Here is a 16,088-nt window from a genome sequence, read left to right as displayed (position 1 = left end):
GTATTGTTTAATTGCATGATAAATGATATATTTGAGGAGGTGGGAGGTGGAATAAATAAGGCATTGTTTGCTGATGATGGGGCTTTATGGGTGAGGGGGAGAAACCAGGAGTATTTGCAGAGAAAACTGCAGGCAGCAGTTGATAAAGTGGAGAAGTGGGCAAGTAGATGGAGGTTTAAACTATCAGTTGCAAAAACTCAGGTGATATGCTTTGCTAAGAGACACAAGGAGATATCAATAAAATTATATGGACAAACACTAGAACAAGTCAGAGTGATTCGTTTTTTGGGTGTACTTTTTGATGAAAAACTTACCTGGAAGCATCACATTGAAAAAGTGAGAGATACATGTAAAAATGTTAATAACCTTATGAGGTGTTTGGCAGGACGAGATTGGGGTGCGAATAGGAAATCTCTAGTAAATATATATCAATCTATGATGAGATCAAGGATAGATTATGGCAGTGTGGCTTATATGTCAGCGGCAGAAAGCCATCTGAAGAAACTGGATGTAGAGCAGGCTAAAGGGTTGAGGATATGTAGCGGGGCTTTTAAGACCTCCCCAGTAGCAGCTCTACAAGTCGAGATGGTTGAAGAACCTCTACGCATAAGAAGGGTGAAGCTTATGCTGGCATATTGGGTATATCTACAGGGGCACAAAATTTCACATCCAGCAAAAGCAATATTAGATGAGTGTTCAGAACACAGTAAGACAAACTTTAGGAACCTGGGCTGGGTGGGAAATGCAAAGGCTGAAAACATTGGTTTGTGTAATATACAGTATATATCGAGTGTTCCTTTATCAGTAATACCTCCTTGGTTATTTCAGGAGCCGTTGGTGGATTTTGGCATTCAGACCAAACTCAAGAAGAAATCAGGACAAAATGGTACAGGTGAAATTGTGCAAAAATTTATTGAACAGAAATATAAAGACAGATTAATAATATTCACAGATGGGTCAAAAGACCCAAAAACTGGACGCACAGGGGCAGCTGCTTTCATCCCAAAGCATAGACTGGCAATTAAGGAGAGAGCCACAGATCATGCCTCAGTTTATACAGTTGAACTCTTGGCAATTACACTGGCACTAAGGTGGTTAAAGGGAAACAGTAAAGTAAATGTATTAATAGCATCGGATAGTTGTGCAGCTTTAACAAGTATCAAAACAATGAAGTCATGTAGGCAGGACATAATTATGGAAATACATCAGCTGCTGCATGAACTTCATAGTAGAGGGGAGACAGTTTGTTTTGTCTGGGTCCCAGCTCATGCAGGGGTTGAGGGCAATGAGGAGGTAGACAAACTTGCAAAACAGGCAGTAAGGTCTCAAAAAATAAATAACAACATCCCGCTAGGAAGAGATGAAGGGAAATCAATCATAAAAACACAAATGCAAAAAGTATGGCAAGAGTACTGGGACAGAAATGAAACAGGTAGGCATTTCTATAACATACAGAAACAAGTGGGGGGAGGACGGGTGCTGAACAGGAGCAGGAAGGAAGAGGTGGTGTTCACCCGTCTGAGGCTGGGGCACACGGGACTCAATAGCACACTAAGTATAATAGGGAAACATCCCACAGGCAACTGTAGAAACTGATATCAACGTGAAACAGTAGAGCATGTTATGATGGAGTGTAAGGAGTATGAGAGGGAGAGGAGAGATTTAAAAGCATTCATGCAAAGGGAGAAAGTCAGTTTTACACTAGGAAATTTATTGCAAAGATCAGACAATGTCAGTAAACATGTACGGAAATACCTGAGGGAAACAGGGCTAATGGAGAGGATTTAGGTTTTTTTTGTTTTGTTTTTTGTTTTGTTTTGTTTTATTTGTTGTTTTCTTTTATTTCCTGCTAATCTAATGATCCACACTCCAATCCGGTAGGTGGCGGCAATGCACCTATAAGTTGGATGCCAGCCGCCAATTAAAAATAATAAGAAGAAGAATGTACAGTTGATGTTTCAGCTTCCAGTCGCCGGGCATCTTTAAGCTCCAACTTTAGCTAACTTCAATATAGTTTGACAGCGGAGTTGAACAAGTCAGAGACATGTCTTCAGCACAGACAGTAAGTGGTTACAGTGCTTTGGTTTCACGTGATAAACAACACGTGTCCTTACACTTAGTGTCACTGCGACGTTAGCGCGTTGTTAACTACCGCATTGTTTTCGGTTTCAGTCATCGTTATAGTCAAATTTAAATGACCAGAAGCTAGCCAACGTTAACGCTAGTTGATTGTTTAATGTAAGTAATCTCAGATAGTTGGATCTGTTGATTACCGGGAGCTGCATTTAACAACAATCCGTCACAGTTTACTGACACCTTTTTTGTTGAGATGAAAAAGGTCAAATTAGCACAGAACAAAATAGGTGTGTCAGTTATTCACGCCCAGCTGTGTCTGTGACACACAGTTACTAATCTAAACTTAGCCTGGTACTTTGAACAACCTTATCTAGTCGTAAAAAATCTAAACGTTACATAGAATCAGTCCTAAATGTGCATTGTAATAATAATACATGTGTCTAAGAGTAATGTTCAACACCAGTTGTTCAGAGTGTGTAAAAGTTAACCTTACTGCTTTTGAAATGCTATGAAACAGCAAAAAACGGGCACACATGAACAAAACAAATAAAAAAAAGCTTAAAAATGTGTATTTGTAGAGACAAATTGGCTCCACAATACATTGGTTGAGTTATTAATTTAGTTTGATGAGAAAATCAATTCTAGTTTATAAACTGTACCAAAAATGATTGCTTGGAAAGTTTTTTTCTGTTAATATCTATTGTCGTTTGGGTGAATGATATCATAATGTAATAGTACAGCCTACATACTGTACATTTGTGTTGCTGTCAAGACCAGGACTATTATTTGTCTCTTTAGTGAAAGCAAATTTAAACCCACCCTTCTGATACGAAGCTGTTGTTCTTGCATGTTTGTCTCAGTTTTCAGACCCAAACCAACACAAGCGCGTATCAGCTAAATCCAATCCTGGATTCCTGGAGCGATTAAGTGAAACTGCAGGAGGAACAGTTTTTGGTATCGGACTGTTTTTCCTCTCGATCTATCTACTCTTCACCAATGAGGTAAAAAAAAACATGCACCAGTGGAAAACAGTTAAATTCTCTCATATCACATCAAAGCCACAATGCACCCTATTAGAGTCAATGTCAAATAGTTGTGTTATGTTGCATGTTGATGTTGCAGCAAACTACACAGTGCATGCTATTTCTGTTCTCAGGGACGGGCTCTGCAAACAGCACGTTCCCTGGATGAGGGTCTTTCTCTGGTTGTGCCGTTGGGGCCATACCCCAGTCTCGACCCACAGAACAACAACCGTTTAGTTCATCTGTCTGCACAGCTGCGCACCTCACAGGTAGACTGTACAATCTCTGTACACAAGCTCCGTAAAGGTTAAAGGGTAAAAGAGGGTATTTTGCTAGTTGTCTTTGTCCATGTTTGTTTCATTCTGTTGCTGATTTGACAGTTTAATCGAGCTTGCAACCAGAAAACAATGCTGTTGCTTAGTAGAAGCGATTCTCAAAATTACTTTTTACTTCAGGCAATTAATCATCTGCATCTGTGTCTGTGTAGCCCCTCCATGACCCCAACTACAGAGTGGTGGTGCAGGCGGTGAAGCTGCAGAGGCAGGTGGAGATGTATCAGTGGGTGGAGTACCGGGAGAGCAAGTGAGTCTGTTGTCTGCATATGTCAACATTCAGGGTGGGGTCAGATGTGAAAAATGTTGGCTGGAATACAGAACCTTATTCGCCTGAAGTGAGTTTGTTACTGTGTGACTAATTTCAGAGACTACCAAGAGAACGGTGAGACCAAGACTGAAACGACATACAACTACAGTGAGTTGTTTATACAGTGGCGGTTCTACACAGGGGCCCACAGGGGCCACTGCCCCTGTGAAGAAGCCCTTGGCCCCTGCTGTGGCCCCTGTGTCAAATTAATAATAAAATGATCAATTTGAAACGATGAATGATGGAACAATTCTTACCTATTTTTTGTTCAAACAATATTGCATTGTGCAGAAAAGGAACCAAAAATGTGTACATTATGTAGTTAAATAAAAGCAATAAAAGCTTGTGTATATTTAAAAAAAGATAATTCTGACTGTACTGCACTTTCAAAAACAAAAAAGTAATTGTGCACGAAGATGAAAAATATCATTGTCGTACAAAAATAACTGTTATTGTTGGTAAGTCTCATTGTTTCAATCAATGTATTTGTATCTTCCAAATATACTTAAATGAGATTTTTAAATAAGCTAAAATAAAGGTTTTGAATGCTTAAATATCATCTTTGCAGTTTTTAAATATGCCCCTCTGATAAAACATTGGCCCCTCCTTGGCCCCCACAGTAGAACTGGTCTAGAACCACCACTGTGTTTATGTTAGTATTTGGTAATGTAATGGTGTGCTCGTTTCTCTACAGCTGACCCTGTAAAAATTGTTTAGATGTGCGATGTGAATTAAAGCAATGTGATCCCTTTTCTTTAGACACTGAGTGGAAATCAGAGTTGGTCAACAGTCGTCATTTTGATAAAGAAATTGGTCACCAGAACCCAAGGTACTGAAATGTTTTTCCAAGATTATCCTGTTCTATTTTGTGGCATTCCTTTTATTATGTATAACTTTAATTGAATCTTTAAATCTTAGTGCCATGGCGGTTGAGAGTGTGACGGTCGTGGCTCCTGACACCACTGTTGGACCTTTCAGTCTGTCTAAAGGTATCTTTACTGACATGAACACACTACACACAGAAATAACACAGATACTTTGTTTAGATTTTACTCAAAATGAATTAACTGATAACTTTATCATCCTCAGGTCTGGTGGAGCAGATCAATAACTTCCAGACGTTGAGTCTGAGGGCTTTTGCCAATAATTTCGACCCTTTTCTCAGCATTGATGATGATTATTTCTATCACACACAAAACCCACGCAGGCCGGAGGTGAGTATCATGATGGGAACTTTGCCCGGATACATAAACTTCTGTGCTCTGATAAATTATTTATTCTACACTGGTGCTTGTTTTAAGTTGTTCTTATACAGTTCATTTTTATCAGGTTGGGGATGTGCGTGTGAGATTCTCCTTCGCTGGACTGAGTGGTGAGACGTCTCCCTTCGGCCCGGCACAAACAGTGAGTCGAGATGACTGTTTGCAATATTAATTTCACTCATGATGACATATCAGTGGATCATTGACTTTAAGTATTTTCTGCATGCAATTCCACTGTGTTCTTCTTACCATGAAATCCTGACATTTTGGTCAATGGGAGGGGAATTCAATTGGTTGCAATCTGCAACTTCGCCACTAGATGTCGCTAAATCTTACACACTGCTCCTGTATCTTGTGATTTTGTTTACTGTGATTAACAATGACTGTTTTTTCTTTAGGTCAGCATTGTGGCCATGCAGAGAGGGGAGCAGCTGATGCCTTTTAAAACCAAGTCAGGAGACACTCTGGAGATCCTGTACCTGGAGGAGCTCACGGCAGAGGTCAGTGTGGATTTTATTTCATATACAGTACAGGCCAAAAGTTTGGACACACCCATCTCATTCAATGCGTTTTTCTTTATTTTCATGACTATTTACATTGTAGATTCTCACTGAAGGCATCAAAACTATGAATAAACACATATGGAATTATGTATTTAACAAAAAAAGTGTGAAATAACTGAAAACATGTCTTGTATTTTAGATTCCTCAAAGTAACCACCCTTTGCTTACTAGAATATAAGACATGTTTTCAGTTATTTCACACTTTTTTGTTAAGTACATAATTCCACATGTGTTCATTAATAGTTTTGATGAATTTACAATGTCAATAGTCATGAAAATAAAGGAAAACACTGAATGAGAAGGTGTGTCCAAACTTTTGGCCTGTACTGTATGTGACCCCTCCGTTAGTCTTTGCCAATTTAATTTCTTCAGGGGGGGAAAAAAGCATGTTAAAAATGTTTTATCAATATGTGTCTAGTTTTCACATTTTCCACTTGGTCTTTGGTTCTTGTAGTTGATGCAGTTGTGTTGTTCTCTATAGGAGGTATTTGCAAAAGAACACCAGTCCAACAGTATGAAGACTTGGGGGCTCAGGGCTGCAGGCTGGGCCCTCATGTTCCTCAGTATCCAGCTGACCATGCGCATCATCTACACACTGGGTAAACAAACGCTCACCGCAGTCCATCCACATCATATATGGACGTTTTTTTCCTGCATCTATTGCTCATTATACTCTCTCTGTTGTGTGCCTGCAGTGGATTGGGTTCCTGTTCTCAGAGAGCTCGTGTCTGTGGGGCTGAAGATCTTCGCTCTGTGCGTCTCCTGCTCTCTGTCCCTCCTCACCATCGGAGCAGGTTGGCTTTTTTACCGACCATTAGTGGCTGCGGCTCTGGGAGCACTAGCTCTTCTTCCAGTGTTCCTCGCTCGCACAAGACTTCCAGCCAAAAAGAACGAGTGACTACTTAACCAATAACTTCTGATGCTTCGCTGTAGCTGTCCAACAGAGAAACGAGACAGTATGTGCAGCCAGTTTGTCCACAGAATGTGTTTTGTTCAGTACAGTAAAAGCTACAGTAAAAACACAATATTTTTTTAGTTGTAGTGACATAATTTTATCACCTTGGAGGTATTTATGGATAAGGAATTGACACATCAACCAACCACTGCTGACACAAGAGGAAGCTGTTGTTGTTGCCTTTAGACCACAACTGTTATCAGATGTGGCCTTTGAGAAGTTCATCCACCTATGAAAATCCTATGATGATATTTTGTGGATCACAATGAGTAATCGAAGATAAATGCAGTCTGATTTTGAATGTAAATACAACTTGCCAAAGGCTCAGTTGCCAGTTTATTATGCACACCTCACCAAGACTAATGCAGTCTAATACAAAATCACAATTATACCTTCATAAAGGTTATTATGTTCAGTTGTTTGAATTGTTTGAGTGGGGTTGATTTAACTTCTTGGTCATTTTGGGAGGCTTAAGTTTGTGGTACTGTTGAACTCTATTGTTATACTGAGAGGTGATTATAATATTTTGTCTGGACTCATTAATGTAAATGGAGTGGACAAACTAAACAAAAACTCATTATAACTTTCTTGTTAATTAGACTGCATTTAGTTTTTTAGGTGCATCCAATAAACTTGCAAGTGTTTACTTACAATTCATGTTCATATCTTTTTTTTCTTATCTGCAATACTTGAGGAAATGTTTAGCATTTTTTATAATGTAACATTGCTAATATAATCTGGGATTTGTTGATGAATTGATCCTGAACAGAATGACTTGAACATTTTTGAATAATATTCTCAGTTTTCATGTGGAAAGTCTGTGGGACAAAGACAGCTTTGTTGGGACAAAAAACATTCTTTGTAAAATACCAAAAATCTGCAATTTTGTTGTAATTGTTTATATGCATGCATGTTAAATAAAGCACTTATTGTTTTGTTGGGTTGGAAGTTTAGATAACCTGAGCTGAACAGACTGGTGAAATGGCATTTGATCTACTACAATATTTAAATCATGTTCTTATTTAATCCTACAAGACTAGACTGCTTAAAAAACAAAACAGTAGGGATTAACTGTGAAACAATTGTGGCATGGTGCCATCTTCAGGAAAATGGAGTCGGTTTGTTTTCTCATTGATTGAAAACACTAAAAGCACTAAACAGATCGAAAATTGAAAAGACAAACTTTATACACGAACCTTACAATATTTTTTCCCCCGCTTTTTTTCAGTTTTATTTCATGATAATCCTGCTCTGAAATGCATGTGTGTTGAGCAAAAAAGGCTGACTTAAAATCGGCTGCATTTTGAAAAAGTTCTGCTTAAAATCTTTATTCTGAATCCCAGTGGGACTATAGCTCACTGGGTTAAGTCTTTCATGGTCTATAAAATAAGTGATGCAAATTATCAAGATTCTTACAAAGTAATTTATTACACAAAACACTAAGTTTCCATTTGCGTTTTAACAAAATGAGTTTCCAGTCTCATATTGTGCAAGGATCATAATGCACATAGGATTTGTATTTGAAGCACACAAACAAATTTCGACTTCATGTGTGCATCTGCTTGTTGGAATAATTAAAGGACTATGGGTCACAGTGTACAGGTACTTCACCCTAGTTGGCTGTGGAAACATTCCTCAGATCAGCAGGCAGGGCTTAAGCACTTAACTGTAGTTGGCAGGTATGACACAGCAGGTCCCCTGGCTGACCTCTTTAATTACATGTTGATAAAGGAGGTTTCATTATGGCAAATTTACTCATGTTAAAGTACAAAAAAGTAGTTTCCATAACCTCGAAATTGAATACTGACAGAACCTGACTACTTTTGCTTAAGACAAAAAAAAGTAAAAGCATTACACCTTTAGTAAAAACTGGGGAGAACAGTCTTTTGTGTGGGTGTGTTTGGGGGTAGGTTTGACCTAATGCTCCTTCTTCTTTCCCCCTGTAGGAAGCAGTCCTCGTGCCCCCGTTTACAGTAGGACACATTTACTGCTCTTCTTTCCCCGCCTGGCCTGTAGTGCAGCCCTGGTGGCCATCTCGAACACTTCCCTCACACCATCCTTTGTTTTTGCAGAGCACTCCATGTATCCAAAGGCACTGATCCTGTTCGCCATGTCCCGTCCATCCTCTGGTTTCACAGGCTCCTTCAGAAAAAGATCAGGAGAAGGTTTAGGAAACGGGCACTCGACACCAGAAGACTGTTTGTGTTTATCTGGTTGTTTTTTTACCTGCTTCATTTTGGCAAGCTCCCTCCGGGTGTGCTCATCGTTACGCAGGTCCTTTTTATTTCCCACCAGTATAATGGGAACATTAGGGCAGAAGTGTTTCACCTCAGGAGTCCACTTCTCAGGGATGTTCTCTAAACGAGAGGACAAAAAGACAGCCATCAGTCAGAACACACAGACACAGCTATATGTAGGAGGGATGAGGGTGTGCTGCACAGGTGTCTCACAAATTTCATAATGTGATAAAAGTCTTGATTAATGTGTTTCTGTGTGTGCAGTTATGAGCAAAAAACTGACACGTCTTCTATTTTTTTCAATAGCTGGTTCTTAACATGAGATTCATTCATTATCAATATCTGCTCATCATAACTTGGGTTGCGGGTGATGGAACCAGTCCCAGCTCACACTAGGTGGGACAGGTCGCCAGACTATCTGACACATAAGAGACAGACTTAATGACATTATTTAATATTTTTTTAAATCTCAAACTGGTGCATCTACTTCTCTCCCAAACATAATAATACTTAAACTACATACTATAAATGAGTAAATTAGGGACCTCAACTGCTAGACCAGTTACACTTGTCAGTCTATAGGTTAATTTGCATAACGGGCTATTTCCTCCAGATAAGCACAGAATTCAAATGTTCATTGTGTGTAGCTATTTTTTCAGTTTAGTAGTACAAATATGCTGTAACTTTACCATATTATGAACAACCTCCCACTAGAGCTGTCAATGACTGTGGTAGAGGGTGACAGATTTAAAGAGCTAATGCTAGTTTCGTACCTGGAGCCTGACATTGTTATGCCATCGAGAGATATTGTGAGTAAACGCATTGAAAACACTTTGAGGAGAAGGATGAGCTAAAAGTCAAGCTCTGACACCAGCTGCTGACCAGCTTTCACAAACAAAAACTTCTGCACAATTGTGTGTCACATTGTCAACTTTAAATCTTTATTTTAAACTCAATATTGCTTCTCACCCAGAGCTTCTCTATGTACATGTGTCAAAAAAGATCAGTGAGAACCAGCGTTGGGTAGAATCTCTTGAATTTCACGTCATTCTGCCTCTTTTGTCTTAAAAATAACGATTAATACCACTTAATGGATGGAAGACAATCAAAAGCATAATTGACCGAAACTGACACCCCCAACTCTCTGTGCAAAACCTTCCCTGGAATTTTATGAAATGTACATACAAAAGAGAAATACGGACCACAACCATTGATATGCACTGTCTCAACTTACCAAGACTGTCAGGGCTGTCGATGGAGAAGCACATGAGAATGACATCAGTGTCTGGATAGGAGAGCGGGCGCAGTCTGTCATAGTCTTCTTGACCTGCTGTATCCCAGAGCGCTAACTCGACCTGCGGTAAGAATGAACAGATTATCAGCCACATGAAGCCAGACCAGGTTCAGGGTGCTTCAGGTCTTTAGTTTGACAATGTGCCGACCTAGTGAGTGCATGCAAACCAATATCCTGTATTCAGCCACCTACCACATCTTACATGACTCTGATTAACCATTTTACATGAAACAACACTTTAACATAGACCAGGGATGTCAAACTCAAATACACAATGGGCCAAAATTTAAAACTTGAATAAAATCGCGGGCCAACATTGAACAAATAAACCTTTTAATATATACCAAACATGTTTTGCTTTAACATTAAATATGGAACCAGCAACGCTTATAAACATACAATATATAACTAAATAGTGCAGACATGCAAAATCAAATTTCAAATAAAAAACACATCAATGTCATTAATTTACAATAATAATATAATAATTTGGTATTGCCTCGCAGGCCAAATAAAATTACACTGCGGGCCAAATTTGGCCCGCGGGCCAGAGTTTGACACCCCTGACATAGACAATTACCATGATAGACACCATGCTCTCTGGCTGACTGGGACTGAGATACTGGCAATCAGAGAAGTGTGGAAATTGTCACAGATTACAAATATTTGGGTTCTATTTTTGACGACTACATTAAATTTGATATGAACACTGAGGCTATTGTGAAGTGGAGGCAACCCTCTCCATAAACAGAATTCATTTTTGTCAGGATCAAACAGTTACTGGTTTTCACGATTAACGTTAGTAATAGTTTATATCAAGTTTAAATCATTATGAAAACCGTGTTTGATTACTGCACTTTGCAAAGCTCACATTAACACTATAAAATAGTTCACTCTTTTCTTATCTGCAATGTGCACAAAGTGCAGTTACTTCTTGTGACCACATGGCGCCATCTTCTATGTTGATGCATATTTTATGTTTTTTATATGCAAACATATTACATATTGGTTATTATTTTAATGTTAATGTAAAGAGAAAAAGTGCACAGTGCTGTTGGTGAACGGTGATGTTCAAAATAAACCTTGGTGTAATGATTTCATTGTGTGTATCAGAACATTTCCTGCACATTTAAACTACCCTGATTATATTCATAACCATGATAATTTGGGTCAGTATAGTCATTTTCATACTGTTTTATCTCAACCATAGACTACTAAAGTGCATACCTTTAACATTAGGAATTCACACAAAAATAAACTTGGATAGTCAATAACATGCAACATTCATTAAATAAGTTATGTCAGACAGAGCATGCCCGCCTCATTTGTGCAATTTCAACTACTAAATTGGATTTTTGATAGTCAGCAGTAATATTGATACAGTGACTTGGTTGGTAAAGGCAAATGAGAGAACAGCTAGAGCAGTCTGATGAGTTCAGAAAATGAATACCAGGAAAAAGAGAGCGATTATGCAACATTACAATATCCAAAAGTTAAGACAACATCAAGTATCATATCATATAATAATAACAATAACAATAACAACAACAGTGTTATATTGCCTAGCCCTTATCCTAATCCTTAAGATATGTAGATATTAGTATTAATAAACAGATCAAATCATATATAACCTGGATGATTGTAGATGAGTGTAAAACGAACAAAACCAACTCTCAGCTGTTGTAGTTAGTTATGTTATGCAGATTCTGGTCTGAAATGTGAAAAGAGCAAAAATAATTTATACCTGTTTGCTATCAACTTCAATGTCTGCAACATAGTTCTCAAACACTGTGGGCACATAGACCTCTGGAAACTGGTCCTTGCTGAACACAATGAGCAGACAGGTCTTCCCACAGGCTCCATCTCCCACTATCACCAGCTTTTTCCTGATTGCTGCCATAGCTGCAGACAAGGGGACAAAAAAACAGCAAAGGTTACAAACGAGAACACTTAATCTAAAACAACAGGGGAGGTCAATTTTATTGCATTCAGGCATTATGCAACTTCTACCTCTGAGCCTGTGAGAGACGATGAGCAGCCGCTAACACTCAGCTGTGTTGACACAACGCCAAACCGTCTGAAACCAACACCCGAGGCGAACTATTTGGCTTTCTGAGACAACATCAACATTCTGGCTGTTTTTTAGTCGGTCAATCAGTTATATGGTCGCTTTTATATGAGTGAGGACGTGTGGCCACAACACAAAGTTGGGGGCCCATGTCTCTTTTGTTGATTTAACATTTAGTCAGACTCTCTTCCATGATGATACATTTCCGCTCCAGTGTTTCTGACCCACCCCGATCAAGATTGACAAATTACTCCGTTTCTCCCGCATCCCCACTAGATCACTGACTAAATAAACCCAAAAGTTAAGGAGTTGTTAGTTGGGTACCATCATCTTATTGTGGATCACTGTGGTGTAGGTTGACCTAGATTTCAGTTAGCTAGGAGGTTCTGTTTACAAAAAAAAAAAGACTAGCTGCTGCAGCTAACCAGCTAGCGTTAGCCGGATATGCGGCTAAGTTTACATCTTTACCAATATATTCAAAGGTGGTGCCGGATATATGTGCGATATTCGTGATATATTCTATCTAATATAGCGACCGTGTTCGCAGTGTATTTCCAAGATTCAGTTGTATATCAGTTTTTCCTTTAGGTAACAAACCGGTACGCCAGGCTAGCTAGCTAGCTAGCTAGCTAGCTACCCAGGTTTAGCTTAGCATAACGGAAGTCAAAGCGACTTTTCGGTCCGTTAGCAGCTGGCTAGCGTCAGCGGAATATCTGATGAAAATATAGGCTTAAAAAATCTAAATAAAGATATTATTGCTTATTAAACAGACCGACAATTCACTGGGAATCAACCCTGCTAGTGAATGTAACACGCTTACCTAGTGATTGGTTTAAAATCTATCCAATTGATTTTCAAGTAGTGCTTTGTTGGCCTCCGTCGCTGCTCCCTGACTACTGCTGCTGCTGGAGGATTAACAGGAGGGAAGTGAGGGGGCGGGGAGACCATATACATGTATACATGTCTATACAGACAACAATACACTGCTGTAGTTAAGATTATACATGGCTACATTAACATTATGGTTATCATCATTTGGAGTTTGGGGCTATTTTGTCGGTTTTTGACTCCTTTTCATTCTGCCTGTATCAACCACTTCAAAATCTTTACCATTACGTGTTGGTATCATTGTTTTCAGCACAACCTCACCGATTATAATTTTCATTTTGACTTACTGGATCAACATTTTGAACACAAAAAACACACTAAAATAATTACAAAAAATACACATGAAACACAAAACACATACAAACACAAAAAATACAAAAAAAACCACACAAAATACACAAAAACACAAGAAAAACACACACAAAACATTTTTAAAAAAATCACAAAAACACACACATAAAAACACAAAACACATAAAAACAAAAAACACAAAAAATTCACAAAAACACACTCAAAACACACAAAACACATAAAAACAAAAAACACAAAAACACACTCAAAACACATAAAAACAAAAAACACAAAAAACACACTCAAAACACACAAAAACATAACTTTTTTTTTTTTACAAAAAAACAAAAAATATTATTAACAAAGAAATGACAAAAACACACACAAAAAACAGTAAACACAAAAGAGTGCAATGCACACAGAAAAAGTTGAAAAATCTCTGCAAAAAAGTAAAATTATGTTACTACACTTGGTCAAGGTGTTTTTTTTTTTTTGTTTTTTTTTTTACCTTTGCTGAAAAAGGGTTGATGTATTAAATTGGACATGGAAACTTCTGGAAGAAAAGCTGACGACAGGGCTCGATGCTGCTTCATTTTTTAAGTTGTGATGTCATGAAGAAGTCCTGCTCCAGAGGGTTAAGTTAATCTTATAATTATTATTAGCACAAAGGGCAATAGAATAAGGAACTTACATGACAAATAGACATAGAATAAACATGAAACATGAATTGATGCTATATTTAGTGGAGAAAACAATAGAAAACAAAACAAACCTGATAATAGTATTAAAAACTAAGATTTAAAAAAAATGGATGGAAATAGATTACATAGCATACAATGAAAAAAACCCACTGAATAGTTGAAGTTAAAATTATTGATATTTTTAAAAGCAAACTCCTACCTCTAGCTTTTTACTGTGTTCCATCTATCTGTCTATTTCTTTGTTGTACTTTATGGTTTTAGTCCGGCATTAATAGAGCTTTATTTATTTGTATATCTGTCTTACTGTATTTTACTTTTTTAGTGTAGTCTTTAATTAGGTTTTATAATAATAATAATAATAATAATAATAATAATAATAATAATAACAACAACAACAACAACAACAATAAATGTTATTATTGTTGTTGTTCTTCTTATTGTTATTATTTATTCATTTTTATTCTTATCTGTTTAATCATTCATTTTTATCTGTTGTTTTAGTTTTTTAAAATATAAGTTGTGTGTTTTACCTCTTGGTACCGATTGATGCCTCTGGGGTTTTCTAACTGGAAATTTATAAGATTTAAGATAGCGTTTCCTCAGATCTTCATTGATTTAATCAGCTCAGTGCCCATATTTTTTCTGCATCTGTGAACTAAATATTCAAACATTTCAATATGCTAAGTGGATCTCTGAGGTTATCAGAGTTGTATTGAATGAGTCCATACATAAAAAGATGGAGGTGCAAGGGTGACATAAAAGAAATAAGTTTATATAAAGCAGGTGGAATTTAAGTAAAGGGAATAACAAGATATCCAAACAAATAAATATAGCACATACAAAATGTCATATAAGGGAGATAATTATCTCACATATATCAGATAATAAAATAAAATAAAATAAAAGAGCAAACTTTATAACATATAAATGTGCAAAATTTAAAAAAGGACGTATAGTAGTGCAAGTTAACATATTTCCATGACACGGCCTTAAGGACCCAGTTTGGGAGATGTTTCATTGTAGTGGTAGAAATTATTAAACAAATCTGGACATGATAAAAAATGACCACAAACCCGCTGACATGCTGTGAATCTTGAGCTTGCAGATCTGAATCCTAGAGGCAGTTGCCCACTTTGTAATCCCATTTTGTGAGACGCTTGTACTTAATTTGAGGGTTTCCATTTTGTGCTAATTCATACTTCTACTCCTCTATTTTTTTAAGGAAATGTTTTTGTCTGTTACATTTATTTTATGAATTAAATTAAAATTAAATCTACTTTGCAAATTCAGATTTTATGAAACACACACTGAGCTACTAGAATATGTTGCATTATTAAAGGTTGCATTACCCAGCAATAAAAATGTTCAAATAAGCTTCATATCAGGCACATTAAAATGTTTACACATCTATGATTATAATGAGTACTTTTACATGTGAGGCTTTCAGCAGGATGGATAACTGAACCAGTCTACTGGGCACATACCCAGGGGCCCAGAGTGTCAGCGGCACCCCTGGAAAATGTGTTCACCTGAAAAATGTCACTCAAAGAGACACGCACCAACCATGAAGAGATGTAGAATGACCACAAAGAAACATAGTGAATACAAAGCTAGCAAAACAACTACAAATAGATGCAAAACAGCTGCAAAGAGAAACAAGGAAACCACAAAGAGACTCTTAAGTATGAGCAGCAGCAAAACAACCACAAAGAGACACAAACCACAACAATAAAAAGAGGCTAAACAAGAGAGGTGGTGGGGCCTTTTTTATGTCTACTACTGTGCTACTGTACTGTTTTAAAATTCTAATTCACACACAAATACACTTTTTTAACATGTTCATTTTTGTTTTTGTTTTTGTTGTTGTCATTATAACTTGTTGATGTTATACATGTGTTTTTTCTATTATCAGTTTATTACTTTCTAATAACTATGAAATTTTAGGTGGAGGCTTTAAATAAGCCCATCTGGGTTTTCTGCCTCCCCCTGCACTTTACATTATATGTTATCTTTGTCATTTTATGTAATTCTAACTGTGCAAATGAATAAAAAATAAAAAAATAAATACTGTGTGTATACATGTGGTGCA

The 16,088-nt window shown here is 37.4% G+C and overlaps 2 protein-coding genes across 2 annotated transcripts; one reads left to right on the top strand and one right to left on the bottom strand.

The window, feature by feature from the left end:
* Positions 1–1,910: 1,910 nt before the first annotated feature.
* On the top strand, positions 1,911–7,458 carry LOC131968181 (transmembrane protein 43). Its single transcript, XM_059328948.1, has 12 exons — positions 1,911–2,062; positions 2,937–3,077; positions 3,233–3,367; positions 3,586–3,680; positions 3,799–3,848; positions 4,500–4,569; positions 4,659–4,729; positions 4,830–4,954; positions 5,070–5,144; positions 5,401–5,502; positions 6,047–6,164; positions 6,261–7,458. Exons 1-12 carry the CDS (start codon positions 2,045–2,047, stop codon positions 6,461–6,463), a joined length of 1,203 nt encoding a protein of 400 aa, XP_059184931.1. The 5' UTR covers positions 1,911–2,044; the 3' UTR covers positions 6,464–7,458.
* A 462-nt stretch (positions 7,459–7,920) lies between these two features.
* LOC131968182 (transforming protein RhoA) lies at positions 7,921–13,061 on the bottom strand. Its single transcript, XM_059328949.1, has 5 exons — positions 12,940–13,061; positions 11,796–11,953; positions 9,992–10,112; positions 8,747–8,877; positions 7,921–8,662 (listed from the first exon to the last, which is right to left on the bottom strand). The coding sequence occupies exons 2-5, from the start codon at positions 11,949–11,951 to the stop codon at positions 8,489–8,491; spliced, it is 582 nt and encodes a 193-aa protein (XP_059184932.1). The 5' UTR covers positions 11,952–11,953; positions 12,940–13,061; the 3' UTR covers positions 7,921–8,488.
* Positions 13,062–16,088: the final 3,027 nt, after the last annotated feature.

The sequence above is a fragment of the Centropristis striata genome, chromosome 3 (genome assembly GCF_030273125.1).
Source record: "Centropristis striata isolate RG_2023a ecotype Rhode Island chromosome 3, C.striata_1.0, whole genome shotgun sequence".
In the NCBI taxonomy this organism is placed as follows: Eukaryota; Metazoa; Chordata; class Actinopteri; order Perciformes; family Serranidae; genus Centropristis; species Centropristis striata.
Note: the sequence above shows the minus strand (reverse complement) of the source record. Positions and strands in the feature narration are given on the sequence as shown.

What these genes read in the sequence shown, in the direction of transcription:
- LOC131968181 (XM_059328948.1), top strand. An exon ending in ATCTACTCTTCACCAATGAG is followed by an intron (nt 3,078 to 3,232) that starts GTAAAAAAAAAC and finishes TTCTGTTCTCAG; the next exon opens with GGACGGGCTCTGCAAACAGC. An exon ending in CACAGCTGCGCACCTCACAG is followed by an intron (nt 3,368 to 3,585) that starts GTAGACTGTACA and finishes GTGTCTGTGTAG; the next exon opens with CCCCTCCATGACCCCAACTA.
- LOC131968182 (XM_059328949.1), bottom strand. Translation starts at nt 11,951, where the DNA reads ATGGCAGCAATCAGGAAAAAGCTGGTGATAGTGGGAGATGGAGCCTGT. An exon ending in CGACAGCCCTGACAGTCTTG is followed by an intron (nt 8,878 to 9,991) that starts GTAAGTTGAGAC and finishes CCTCTCGTTTAG; the next exon opens with AGAACATCCCTGAGAAGTGG. An exon ending in AGCTTGCCAAAATGAAGCAG is followed by an intron (nt 8,663 to 8,746) that starts GTAAAAAAACAA and finishes CTTTTTCTGAAG; the next exon opens with GAGCCTGTGAAACCAGAGGA.